The 14,239-nt window shown below is 38.7% G+C and overlaps 1 protein-coding gene across 7 annotated transcripts in view; it reads right to left on the reverse strand.

Annotated features, from left to right (window-relative positions):
- UBR2 (ubiquitin protein ligase E3 component n-recognin 2) overlaps positions 1 to 13,912 on the reverse strand; it is a 126,463-nt gene extending 112,551 nt beyond the window's left edge. For 6 of the 7 annotated variants that reach the window (XM_059400453.1, XM_059400454.1, XM_059400451.1 and 3 more), the window contains exons 1-2: positions 12,706 to 13,912; positions 4,072 to 4,331 (exon numbers count right to left, since the gene is read on the reverse strand). In XM_059400453.1, the coding sequence (XP_059256436.1) occupies positions 4,072 to 4,331; positions 12,706 to 12,783 (338 nt within the window). In that variant the 5' untranslated portion in view covers positions 12,784 to 13,912. Of the gene's footprint in view, positions 1 to 4,071; positions 4,332 to 12,705 lie in introns of those variants that run through there. The other variant, XM_059400456.1, reaches the window with a different exon arrangement.
- Between the last annotated feature and the right edge of the window lie 327 nt (positions 13,913 to 14,239).

A 14,239-nucleotide genomic window follows, 5' to 3' on the forward strand; every position in this document is an offset into this window, starting at 1 on the left:
AAAAAAAAAAAAAAAAAAAACTGTCCTCTGTACTTTGAACAATAAAACAGACATTTTCTTAATAAATATTTGCTAAGCACCTAATATGTATGAGGCTATTACTAGTGCCAAACATCTGCAATGGGGAAAGAGTATCTTATAGACTAGGCTAACTGGGAATAATGAGGGGAAAAAAGATTCAGGCCCAGTTCACAATACCGTCACCAAAAGCTCCTTCTCCAGCCCAAATAAGTTTATTTAATATTCTTTGCAGGTACTTTGTAGTACAGCAGTACTACAGAGCAACTTGATTTTCTGCTTAGGAATCAAGTGCTACTGAGTTTCTGGGACCAGTGGAATGACCACAAAAAGGATTGCTGATTTTTTGTCTAAAATCAATAAAAAACAAAACTACCTAGTTCATTGTCTTCATTTTAAATACTAATATCTTAGCAACAAAGAACATTTCCCAGAATTTGGGAACTAGACAGATTTAGTTGCAAGAAAAACAACATTTTTCCTCTTTTACTGAATATGAATAAAAAGTTCGTAAGAGACCAATATAAGAGAATCGATCAAAGGTAAAATGAAAAGATAATGGATTTTAGAGTCTGAGAGCTCCCTGGTTTCAATTTTTATGACTGCAAGTTAAGTCACTTAACCACTCTGACCCTTAGTCTCCTCAGGGATATTATCTCAGAAGTTTGTAGACAGATTAAACATGATTTCATATTAAACACTTACCATTAAATGTGGAGCCTTAAAGGTGCTCAACAAACATAAGCAACATTGTTAAAATAAATATTAGAACTTCCACTTCTGGTTTCAACAGAATACTCTACACAGCCATAAAACTGGATGAATACATAAGGCTCTCTCATTGAGGCGGTAAATTCCCACCTGTGGCACAGTGAGCTAGAATCTAAGCAGTACAGGAAGGTCCCACTGAGCTGAGATTAGATCAAATTTGGGGGCAGGTAAAAGAGCTAGAAATCTTGGGTCAGGGTCCAAGAGTGGAAATGTACACTGGTCGGGTGGGGCAGGAAAGGACAGAAGTCTATATGGAGGTCACCTACAGATGAGTTCTTGGCTGAGGGTTAGGTTGCACACACAGAGAGTAACACTCTTCAGGGAATGGCTGCTAGGGAATCAAGAGTGCCACAGAGATAACTCAAGTCCAGCCAACAGTGCTAGAGGACTCTGGACTTCTTGTCAAGGTAGACATCCAGCTGATTCAACATCATGTGTCTTGAAGACTTCTTTTAGATCTGTCCTAATGAGGGGTGAGGGAAGGCTACCATGACCTAGCATAGGGTATGGAGCCCAAATGGGATAAGGCAGTGGCGGCAGCAGTGGTTGTACGTAAGTAAATGATCAAATAAAAAAAATTTTTTAAAGATTTTATTTATTTGACAGAGACAGAGAAAGGGCACAAGCAGGCAGAGGGAGAGAGAGAAGTAGGCTCCCCACCAAGCAAGGAGCCTGATGCGGGACTCGATCCCAGGACCCCAGGATCAGGACCTGAGCCAAAGACAGCCACTTAACCAAGTGAGCCACCCAGGTGTCCCTCAAATAAGTATTTTTAGGATAATGAGACTCAGATTCATCAGAGACCGAAGTTAAAAATATGCAAAGGGATGGGACACCTGGGTGGCTCAGTGGGTTAAAGCCTCCGCCGTCGGCTCAGGTCATGATCCCAGGGTCCTGGGATCGAGCTCCGCATCGGGCTCTCTGGTCAGCCGGGAGCCTGTTTCCCTTCCTCTCTCTCTGCCTGCCTCTCTGTCTACTTGTGATCTCTGTCTGCAAATAAATAAATAAATAATCTTAAAAAAATATCTATCTATCTATCTATACATATGCGCAAAGGGAGAAAACAAGAGAGAAGGCTATGGCATTGGACTAGACTAGAGAGATTACTGCAAATGCATGATTTTCAGTACTTCTTTCAATATGTATCTAAAGACATCTATAAATTACAGATCCACTGAGATGGCCTGGAATTAGTGACATACCAATAGCAATAAGCACACCTAGTATTTTATTTCTTAATACTAATGTCTACTGAAAAGGAACAAGGCTCCCTGAAGAAATGACTGATTTCAGGTCTGGGACAAGAGAAAGTTCAAGATGTGCCCTAAACATCTTTTGACAGACCAAGAAGTATTCAAAAAATGATGGGGACGTGAAAAGAACAAAGAAGACAGCTTGAATGGCCTCCCACTGGTCAAATACAGAACTATTTGAACATAAAAATGGGATTCCATGAACATATACTGAGATAAATGAATAAAATGAATGTTTAATAAGAAACAGGACATTAAATATCTTAGAGTACCTCCCTACAAAATACTTATTGACTACAAAGAGTAAAAGAGTAACTTCAAGCAGAGAAGTCTTGTCGACACTCCTTTAATCAAGCGATCAAAATTAATATCACCAGTTATCAAACAAATCAAAATCACATGCTACTTGACAGGGTAAAATGAAAATGAGAACATGTGATTTCTGTGATATTTCTGTGAAAGATGCAACCGAACTCCAACATAAAGTGGGCTAGACAAACCTAAACGGACAGTTAAAAAACAACTGGCTTGTAATCTTCAAAAGTATCAAGATCATGAAAGTTAAAAAAAAAAAAACACCACACCAAAACAACAACAAAAAACTCCGAGAAAAAATTCCAGATCAAAGATCAAAAGATATGACATTCAAATACATGTGCTGAAAATGGATCTTTTTGCTACAAAAGACATTAGTGGAACAAGTGGGTCTTAGGTTCCTTGTCTGTACATCATGATGTTAAACTAAAATCTATTGCAAACATCAATAGAGAACTCAAAGAAGTTTTTATAAAGACAAACAAAAAACTAAATCTAACAGTATTTCAAAATATAAAAAGACCTCCACTGGTATTCTAACCATGCTTATAAAGGAAGACTACCATAGATGCTTACAGGCCTTAACCAAAACTGGTCTTATTAATTTTTTATTTTTTTTAGATTTTATTTATTTATTTGTCAGAGAGAAAGAGAGTACAGGCAGGCAGAGTGGCAGACAGAGGAAGAGGGAGAAGCAGGCTCCCTGTGGAGCAAGGAGCCCCCAATGTGGGAATCAGTCCTAGGATGCTGGGATCATGACCTGAGCCGAAGGCAGCTGCTCAACCAACTGAGCCATGCAGGCATCCCAATCTTATTAAATTTAAGTCTTATAGAAAAAAGTGTTAAGGAAAAGAAATGGTACATAATGCCTCTATAAATAGTACAACCACGCAGTGGAATATTACCTAGCTATACCAACTGATATGGACAGAAGTCGAGACTTTGTTAAACACAGAAAGGAAAATTCAGCCCAGAATATATAACACATACTCCCTTTGGTATGTATGTTTGTATACATGTATAAGATAGCCATATATATGGGACTGACTATGCATTAAAAATTTCTGGAAAGATACATAAGAAACTGTTGACAATGACTAGTTCTGTGAAAAGGAGTAGATGGTTTTAAAGGAGACAGGGCACCTTCCTCTCCATCTTCTGCCCTCAATTCTCAACATTTAAAAAAAAGAAATCACCAGCTAGAAAACTATCAAGAAAAGCAAAGAAATGATTATTTTAACAGTCAGGGCAGCAGTTAAATACAGGGCAGGAGGAAAACATACTGTGGTTTTCTGGAATGCTGATGATGTTCTATTTCTTTTTCTTTTCTTTTCAAAGATTATTTATTTATTTATTTGACAGACAGAGATCACAAGTAGGCAGAGAGGCAGGCAGAGAGAGAGAGAGGGGGAAGAAGGCTCCCTGGTGAGCAGAGAGCCTAATGTGGGGCTCCATCCCAGGGCCCTGAGATCATGACCTGAGCCGAAGGCAGAGGTTTAACTCACTGAGCCACCCAGCTGCCCCTGATGTTCTGTATCTTGACCTGGAAAATAATTACATGAATATTTGTTTCATGATTATTTAATAAGCCATATATATTTGTGTAGACTTTCTTAATATGTACATATTTCATAATTTTAAAACAAAAACATAAAAGTTTCAGGAAAAAAAGTAAAAACAAGAGCCTTTTAGAAAGAAAACTACAGTATTTTACCTGCAAGAGTATGTAGGTTCTCCTACTTTAAAAACACGACCACAAAGATGAGAAGGTTTGTTTGCTTGTTCAAGTTTTGGAAATCCAAATGCAGGATCTTCACCACAAAGGTACCATTCCATTGGTCCCAACAAAACATGCTGTGCCAGCATGTCCTCCTTCTGTGGAAAAGGGTTGGGACCCCTGCAGTAGATTTTGGGTACATAGTGGGCTAAATGCTGGTAAACTTCTCTAGTGAGGTCAGTTGCTTGCAGCCATTTCTTTAAAAAAAAAAAAAAGAAAAAAGAAAAAAGAAAAATTAGGTTTAAACAATGTCAAACTGCTAATGGGGATAAACCTACTACATATTCCTTTAGTACAAAAACAGTGATTAAGATAATCACATAAACTATTTTATTGACTTAATTCATAACCAGGTTTTCTTTCCAAAAAGGGTAAAATTCATTTAGAACTTTACTAAAATGCCACTATTTAAGAATTCTACTTTACTTAAAGTAAAATGATCCCTCTCCTCAAAATTACTCTTGAAGCAACCTTCTATAGGCAGTTATAGGAAAATGACCACAACAAATCATCATGTAAGAGACAAACCATTATGCCCATCTGACTTCCATTCTAACCCTTTGCTCAAATGATATACTGATTGTAATTTGGGTTCTCATGTCAGTTTGCTAACAGGAAGAGTAGGCAATGAAAATGAACTGCCTTATACTATGCCTACTTACACTTCTCATTGATTAATAAATGATATACCAGTCTCTTATGAATAGGAATCTACAAGGGACTTTGTTGTATCAATTATGCCTTCTTTCCCTGATTAACCACTCTGTAAACCCTTTCCCCTTTGCTCTTCCTGCTCAAAAACAAAAGCTACTTTTCTGCCCCAAACTCTGATGTCCAACTACCTGTGATAATTAATCTCCTTTCAACTGAACTAGAGCTGAGTTTAATAAGATGACTTTTGGAAAGCCCCTAGGGATGGATACCTGGTTGCCAGGGGAACATAGCATGTGATAAGAAGGTTGGAAATAATAGCCTCCACCCCCAACCTCAGGGAGGGGAGAGGTGCTCCCAGTTGAGCTAATCATTAACGGCCACTGATTTACTAATTATGCTTACATAATGAAGCTTCCATAAAAATTTCTATGCTGCGGTTCAAAGAGCTTCTGGAATGGTGAACCCAGAAGGGCTGGTGCACCCAGATTCAGCATGGAAACTCTGCACCCCTTCCCACATACGCTGCTCTATGCATCTCTTCCACCTGCTGTTTCTGAGTTGTATCATTTTACAATAAACCAGTAATTTATTAAATAAACCTTCTGTGAGCCAATCTAGCAAATTATTGAACCCGAAGAGGGGGTCATGGGAACCCTCAATTTGTAGCCAAGTCAGACAGAAGTTCTATGTAACCTGAGGACCCACTGTTTGTGACTGGCATCTTAAGTGGTGAGGGGGGTCAGTCTTGTGGGACCGTGCCCTTAATCTATGGGATCTGATTCTAATTCCAGGTGTATGGTGTCAGAATTGTAGGACACCCACTTGGCGTCTGTAGGGAATTAGAGAACTTAGTATGGGGAAAAAACTCACACATTCAGTGGCCACAGGTATTGTTAAGTGTAGAGAAAAATAGAAGAAAGTTTCTCTTGATTCAAACACCAACTCAACAGGTCTAAAATTGAACTTAAGATCTCCATTACCCCTTCTCAAAAACCTATCGCCTCCACTTCCCTATTTTAGATACAAGCATCTACCTAAGTAACCACACCCACATAAAGTGGGCCAGAAAAACCTGAAAATCTTCCTTCATCCCCGTTAGTCTTGCCCTTGTACAGCCCATTTTCCAACCTCACTACCAGAGTGATTCTTGCAAAACGTCAATCTGATCATGTCATTCCACTCCCCCTTGCATTTAGGATCAAGTGAAGTCCCCAACAGGATCTATAAGGTCCTCTGCCTCTGTCATACTTGTCTCCTCCACCTGAGTAGTGCTCTTCTCTGCTTTACAGGTTATTTTCTACTCATTCTTCAGAACTCCATGTTTCACATTCTCTAAGATGCCTGCTCAGCCCATTCCTCATTCCTATCACCCGTTCCCAATTCCCCTAGGTCTAAAATAGAACCCAGCATCAGTGGGGATTTAGTAAAATCTTTTACCAGAGTGACTATAAACATGTTTATACTACTTACTATCATACGTATTGATACTACAGAAAGATGCTACTTGTGGCTTTAATGAAAGCAGAGATAATAGATCCAGGCCTGCAATCTCTAAAAACCAAACCAATAAGCCCTAGATAAGGCATCCTTCAAACCGTCTTCTTTCCTTTCCATTTTTACTTCCTTTTATCTAAGTCTCTTCCCTGTATTGTCATCAATCCCCCATCAATTCTGTCTGTATGTTTATTTATCTCCCATACTGCTTTGTGTATTTGCTACTTATTTTGGCTCTAAACCAGGCAAAAATTTAAAATCAGAACACATGAAAGGACTCACTTCTACAAAGATGCAGTTAATAGAGCTGCTAACTCACATGCCCCATGTTTACCTATGGATTACAATCAAAGTTTACATTACATCCTTGTTAAAAGAGTTTACATTTTAGTAATGTCTAACACCATAAGACAACAGTATAAGGTCTTCATTTTAACTCTTACTTGTACAGTCTTTACCCACTTCCTTCCTTCTAAAAATAACTATATATAGAGAGAAATTTTAAATATTTCTGAGGTAGTATATATATTATATATATAATATTCTATATTATATATATAATATATATATTTCTAGTCAACTTCATATTTTCATGTGTACTAAAAATGTAAAAATTTTGTTTGTAGGGCGCCTGGGTGGCTCAGTGGGTTAAGCCGCTGCCTTCGGCTCAGGTCATGATCTCAGGGTCCTGGGATCGGGTCCCGCATCGGGCTCTCTGCTCAGCAGGGAGCCTGCTTCCTCCTCTCTCTCTCTGCCTGCCTCTCTGCCTACTTGTAATCTCTCTCTGTCAAATAAATAAATAAAATCTTAAAAAAAAAATTTTTTTTTGTTTGTAAATTAAAGGACTGAATTGAAACTTCTTAGGGAGCACAGTGAAAAAAGTTTTTATCCTGAAGAGAAACTATCTTTTTCAAATGTTACTAATTTAGTTGTTTGCTTTATTCAAGGAGAAAGACTAAACTACTCTTAAAAGCACTTCTTGGGAGATAACCCCACAGGATTAAGGATTACCACTCTTTAGAGAAGTGACTTACAATCAAAATTATACACACACACACACAATTCAGCAATTATAAAAGGATGAATTTAAAAAAAAAGTAGTCAATAGTATAAGGCAAAGAGTCATCAATCAATAAGCAACCTAAAATCTAATTCTCTGGGCTAAAAAATACCTTTTGGCCATATCTAAGGATAAATGCCCAGTTTTTCACCCATTGTCAGAAACCCTATTTCAAAATCTGAATGAAGATAGTAAAATTATCCTAAGTAACTTCTTTCTGGATATAAAAGCTTTAAGATTCAAAGAATTCACTCCTATGTTGCTAGAAAGTTACACTTCAGGCAATGTTAATTTACAGCACATTTAAAGGTTTTATTTTAACAACAATTTTTTTTTTTATAGTTTATGTTCCCATTTTCTTAAAACCACTTTTGCAGCATTTTCATCCAGGTAGAATAAAAGGTGATGATTTCTAAAATAAATTATATGTTTTGTGGCTCCAACAACACTGACAGGTCAAATCTGTTCATAATTTTTTTTTTTTTTTTTAAAGTAGACTCCATGCCCAACATGGGGCTTGAACTCATGACCCTGAGATTAAGAGTTGTATGCTCTACCAAAGGAGCCAGCAAGGCACACCCTGTTCATAGATTCCTTAGACAAAAAATTCAGAAACTAATACCAACTTTTGGTTAAGAAAAAAATCAGCACTCTTATATGAAATATTTTTTATATTATAATATTAACTACATGTTATATATTTATACTATATCATCACTGTTAATACTTGTATATTGTTATATATAAAATAATATATTACTATATATAATATCTGCTGATAATATATCACATATTAGTAAAGCATTTCAGTCTGAATACTGTTTGTAATATATTATTATAAATTACTAAGAAAATACAAATATCTGGTTTAAAAAACACAGGCATATGCTTTAAATTTAAAATCACCTAACAGATTTGAGATCTGAAATGGGCATTTCAAACTTCTTTAAATTTAAACAACATAAAAAGCAAAGTACCAGGATGCCAGGGTGGCTCAGTTGGTTAAGCGACTGCCTTCGGCTCAGGTCATGATCCCAGCCTCCTGGGATCGAGTCCCACATCGGGCTCCTTGCTCAGCAGGGAGCCTGCTTCTCCCTCTGCCTCTGCCTGCCATTCTGTCTGCCTGTGCTCACTCTCTCTCCCTCTCTCTCTCTGACAAATAAATAAAATCTTTAAAAAAAAAAAAAAAAGCAAAGTACCTTTACATGAGAATTCTATACCAGAAATACTGAATTAGTGACTGGCAACAGTATAGATTAAAAAAAAAAAAATTGTAAAGAAAAACTGAGCAGGAGGTAAAAATTTTTTGGCCACCTTTCACAATAACAGCTCGTATTTCTCAAAAGAATAAAATCAATAGCCTTTCCTCTCCTCACTAACATAAGCTAACAGTAACTGTTTCCTCAACAGGAAAAACTATTGATTTCTAACTTGGTTGCATGTTAGTATTTCAGACACTTGTGGCTGTCACACCAATGTGCACAACAAAGTAATAAGCACTATCTTATTAGAAGTCCTCCATAAGGGAACTAAAGAAACTTGTCAACTCATTCCACTAAAGTAAACATGTTATGACAATGTTTCCAGGAGCTTTCCTTTTTTGAATGCTAAATTTAAGCCTTGGGATAGAGAGCAAGTACGATAAACACAAAAATGAAAGAATCCCTAGAGGTTAGCCTTTTATTACAGTATCTAATTATTATTCTATACCCAATTAAAACTGTATCCTTCAACCACATTTGATTTGTTTTCAAACAAGAACCACCAACATGTAAGTTAATTACAAAACAATAATCACTAGTGCTGAAATGAAAATTTTAAGATTAGAAAAATTTTAAACAAATCATATTGAGTTCCAGAAATGAAGCATTCACAAATCAAAATAATACAGAAACTCAGTAATAAAAGAAAAAAAATCGAATTTAAAAAATAAGCAAAAGACCTGAATTGACACTTCTTAAGATGTATAGTCAGTAAGATCATGAAAAGATGTTCAGCATCAACAGTCATGAGGGAAATACAAATCAAAACTACAATGAGATACCACTTTACATTCAACAGAATGGCTATAATCAAAAAGATAATAGGGTTGGAAAGGATACAGAGAAATTCAATAGAACCCTCGCATACTGCTGGTTAAAGTGTAAAAGGATGCAGTCACTCTGAACAACAGCTGAGTGGTTCCCCAAGACATTAAGCATAAAACTACCATAGAACCCAGCAATTCTATGCCTGGGTATATATGCCCAAGAGAAATTAAAACGTATGTTCCCATAAAAACAAACACAAATGTTCACAGCAGCATAATTCCTAATATCCAAAAAGTGTTAACAACCCAAATGTCCATCAACTGATGAATGGATAAATAAAATACAGTATAGTCATATAATGAACTATCATTTGGCAATAAAAAGGAATGAGTATTGATATATGCTACAAGGATGAACCTTGTAAACATCTGTTAAGTGAGAAAAGTAAAAAAGACAACATATTGTTATGCTTCCATCTATATGAAATTTCCAGAATAGGGGTGCCTGAGTGCCTCAGTGGGTTAAACCTCTGCCTTTGGCTCAGGTCGTGACCCTGGGATCGAGATCCACATCGGGATCTCTGCTCAGCAGGGAGCCTGCTCCCCCCCAGCCTACTTGTGATCTCTGTCAAATAAATAAATAAAATCTTAAAAGAAAAAAGAAAGAAAAAGAAATTTCCAGAATAAGCAAATTGATGGCAGCAGAAAATAGATACACAGTTTAGTTGGGAGTTTAAAGGAAAACAGAAGTGACTACTGATAGGTATAGGATTTCTTTTTTGGGATGATGAAATGTTCTAAAATTGTAGTGAACGTCGCACAACTGTGAATATACTAAAAACACACTAAACTGAATTTATATATCTGAATTATGTATAAAACTATCAAAATTTAAAAGCAAAAAGTATCCAATACAGACATAAAACTCAACATAAAACTTCTATAATGAATATGTATTTTAGGTTTGGGGAAAAACAATATAGGTACTTCTTAAGTCACAATCATCCACTAGAACACATGATAATAAAATTTGTGCAGTAAAAAATGTAGATAGACTCAAGAAGCGCTGGGAAAGTCATATTGTTGTGCAATCAAGTCTACCAAGAAAAGGAGAAAACTGAGAAAAGAGGGTCACTGTAAGATAATTGATAAGGCTTACAACTATCGCAGAGAGCGCGTAAAGGCTTTTATTTGTGAGAATGCTTGTCAGGATATACAAAATCACAAAAATCCTTCCTCCTTATAATAGAAATTTAAAAAGCAGTGTGTAAATAAAGTGTGGGAAAAGCTTATTAAGTAATTTTAAGTGGATGTGATCCCCAAAATTACCAGTAACAAAGGTCTAAAGGCTGCAATTACTGCTGTTTACTCTAAAATTTACTTTTAACTTGAAAAAACTTTATTAATTCATTTCAATTTGTGATATAGAGCTGTGCTACAGCCCAAGCTGAAAGAACAGCTTGTAAGTGTTATATCATTTTAACTAAATACAGACAATTTCTCACAAAGTAAGGGCAGGTTATACAGCCAGAAGAGCCTTGTATTTTAATATTAGTGTGCATCTTCTTTAAGGACTTCTGTTGGTCTTTAGACTAGATATTTTTTCATATTATTGTTCAGAAAGCCATTCAAAAGTAAACAGAACAAAAGTAAAATGTGGCTCAGACTGTGATCTTCACAAACTCAAATTAATAAATTTTTACTGCTTTTCCCTTAATTTCTCCCTCTGCATCTGCCTGAGAATTTCCCTGCACAAGAATTATTACACTGCCCTCTAACACCGTTTATAACTTGTCTTCGCAGGAACTTCAACAAGTTGGTGAAACTCCCAATCACTTGATAGCTTGCACTTTCAGAACTGCAAAAATGAAGCACACAGCCTGTATCGCTGGGCCAACACACACATAATTTGGTGGGTGTAAAAACAGATTAAAATATCAACATGGATACTAACACAGTGACAGATTGGGAATAGCTGTTATTCTGACCATTTTACGGTTTACTTGTAACACTTTTTCTTTTTTCACATCTCATAGATAAGGGACGAAAACCCTCAGGTTGCTGCGATATTAAGTAGGAAGTAAATGAAAACAGACCTACACTAAACAAGGTGGTTTCAAAATAATAAAATGCAAGAGTCATCATTCAACATATTAAACTCTTCACCTCTACTCCTGTCAACTGCTTCCACTCTGCCTCTAGTGTCTTCATCAAGTCACACAAATAACTCCTCACTGACCAACAGCTCCAAAGGGCCCCACTAAAATTTTGTTCCTAACATTAGCGTTGTTGACAAGTGTTCAAAGGTCCCTCCCTCCCCAGAAACTAACCTTCTTAAATCAGAGACCTTAGAGGTGAGGCCTAGGTTGTTTTGGTCCTTATAGCCATCCTGAACTATTTGTTCTAATGGTGTTCCCTGTCCTTCTTGAGCAAAAATGCCATCAAGTTTATTAAAGTAATCATTTTACAACTCTGCTACTTACAAGAGCATATTCATAATACACTTTCGTTACAATACTGGGTTTGAATGTTTAAGTTTGGGATTTAACTGCACCCACTAGGCTGTGACCAAAACTCACTTTATTGGCTTCTATTTGTTGAAAGCTGCTCTCTCAAAGTTACATAACAATTCTTTCCACCCGACTAACCCCAACTCCCTAAAAATTATTTTTTTTACTCTCCCAGCCTCCACTATTGCTTTCTCACACTCAGTAAACACGACCAGACACTACTTTCCGCACATTCATCAACGCTGTCGACTGACCAAACCGGGGCAAAAATGCACTGAACAGGGGATGAAGGGTAAACAGCGCCGTTTGCATCCTCCGGTGCCCAGGGCAATCCCAGAACACAGTGGGAACCCGGTTCGGGTAGCATGTTTCGGTGGAGGAGGCAACGCTCCGCTAATCTGCGGAAAAGGAATTAGGCAGATGAAGTAGGACGATTATACCCCCAAACCAGGAAGCGTCTCCCCTTCCCTCTTCCAGGAGCTAGCAAAAAGGGCAAATGCCCTCGTGCTGGGGACCTAATGAGAGCCTGGGGGCAAAAGAGGAATAGTGGAAGAGCTGTCGGTTCTCCTAGGCAGAAAGGGAAGCGCAAAGGTGGCTGGCGCCCAGCACGGCTCTGCCGCCCATTAGAAGATAAAAGAAGGAAGAAGCGGGGCAGGCACAGTGGCCTCCCCGGGCCGTTACCCACAAGGCGAGGACAGAGAGCCCGGCGAGGTCGTAGCCCCAAGTCAGGGCAGGGCTGCTCCAAGATTTCCAGGAGTCGGTTCCTCCCCCGGGACGCGCGGCCTGCGAGGGCCGAAAGTCCCCGCTCGGGTCCCGGCACTCACCCCTGCAATCTCCTCAGCCGAACATTCCAGCAAACTCCGGTCGATGGCCTGCACCTCGGGCTCCAGCTCCGACGCCATCTTCCCTCCTCCTCCTCACCAGAGCTGACGCCGCGACCGCCGTCCCGAGGGCCGCGGCCTCGCCACAGCCCTAGCTGCCGAGACTGCCACCCGTGCCCCAGGCAGTCAGTCCGGAGTCGTCCAGGCGGCCGCGGGTGGGGAAGAAGAAGAGTAGTCTGAGGTAAACCGGACAGAAGGAAAAGCGGCCTCCTGCGCTCCCTCCGAGCTCGGCGCCCAAAAGTCAAGTCACTGCCTCGACCTGGCCCCGGAGAAGGACACAGAGAACCCAGGACCTGGCACTCTCGCTAGCTTCTACCGCGTCCGGCACCGGGAAAGGGGCAACAACACCCAAAAGAGGAAGCAGAGCATTCTGGGAGCTGTAGTCCTCCGCCACACGGCAGGGAAGCGGGTGGAGCCCTTATAGGGTGCCCCACGAAGGCATTTTGGGAGTTGTAGTCCATCTTTTAACCAGAACATGGGCAAATGGCAGCTAAGCGGGCGGGGCTTTCCTGTACTACTAGGATCCTGGGAAGAGACTGGCGGAAAGAAGCCCTCACCTGGGAAGAAGCCGAAGAGCAAGACACTGTGGGAAGTGTAGTTTTATTCCCTCAGTCTATTTGTTCCTGTTTGTATCTGCAGATCCTAGAACTGTGCCTGGCACGTGGCAACCGCTCAAGTACTTTTCAAAGCCTGACATAGGTAGACAGATAATCGTGGAAAGAATGGAAGAATCCCATTCTATTCCCATAGTTCTATGGCCCTGTCATTCATCATGCCCTCATCTTTCAGACTGTAAGTTCGGTGGACATTACCCAGATTCTTTAAGGGTTTGAAACATACTTAAGCACTAGGCAAGAAAATATTTCCAAGTAATTTAGTTATGACCACTTATCTCAAAGTTTATTATAAATGTTGCTGGAAAGGAAAAGTAGCCTGTAAGCCAAATCTATCAAGATTTACTCTTGATAGGGACATTTTATAAAAATAGATTAGGTACAATGTTAGGTTAGAGGTAATTAGGGTTTTGACTGGCAGTTAGGTGAATGGGTTTCTTAGAACAAGTCTTCAGTTCTTTTGGAGTTTATCAGAAAATTGCTTACACATTTTATCAAGCATGCTAGTTAATTCCGAGAAAGAGATTGTGAATTAAGGGGGGGGGGGATCTGACACACTCCAGGCCTGGGAAATGTTTTTGTTTTTATTGTTTTAATAATAATATTAACCAAGTATCTTTTTGTTTTTGCTTTTTTGATTAGGAAATAAAAATTACCTATAATCTCATAGATCAAATAAGTCTTGCTATTGCTTTTGAAAATAAAAGATTAGAAATTCAAACTTAATAGGAATATATTTTTAAATGTTTTATTTATTTATTTGAGACAGAGCAGGAAAAATCACATATGAGCAGGGGGGAGGAGCAGAAGGAGAAGAGGAAGCAGGCTCATCACTGAGCAGGGAGCCGGACTTGGGGCTCCAT

Source organism: Mustela nigripes, chromosome 5 (assembly GCF_022355385.1).
Source record: "Mustela nigripes isolate SB6536 chromosome 5, MUSNIG.SB6536, whole genome shotgun sequence".
NCBI lineage: Eukaryota > Metazoa > Chordata > Mammalia > Carnivora > Mustelidae > Mustela > Mustela nigripes.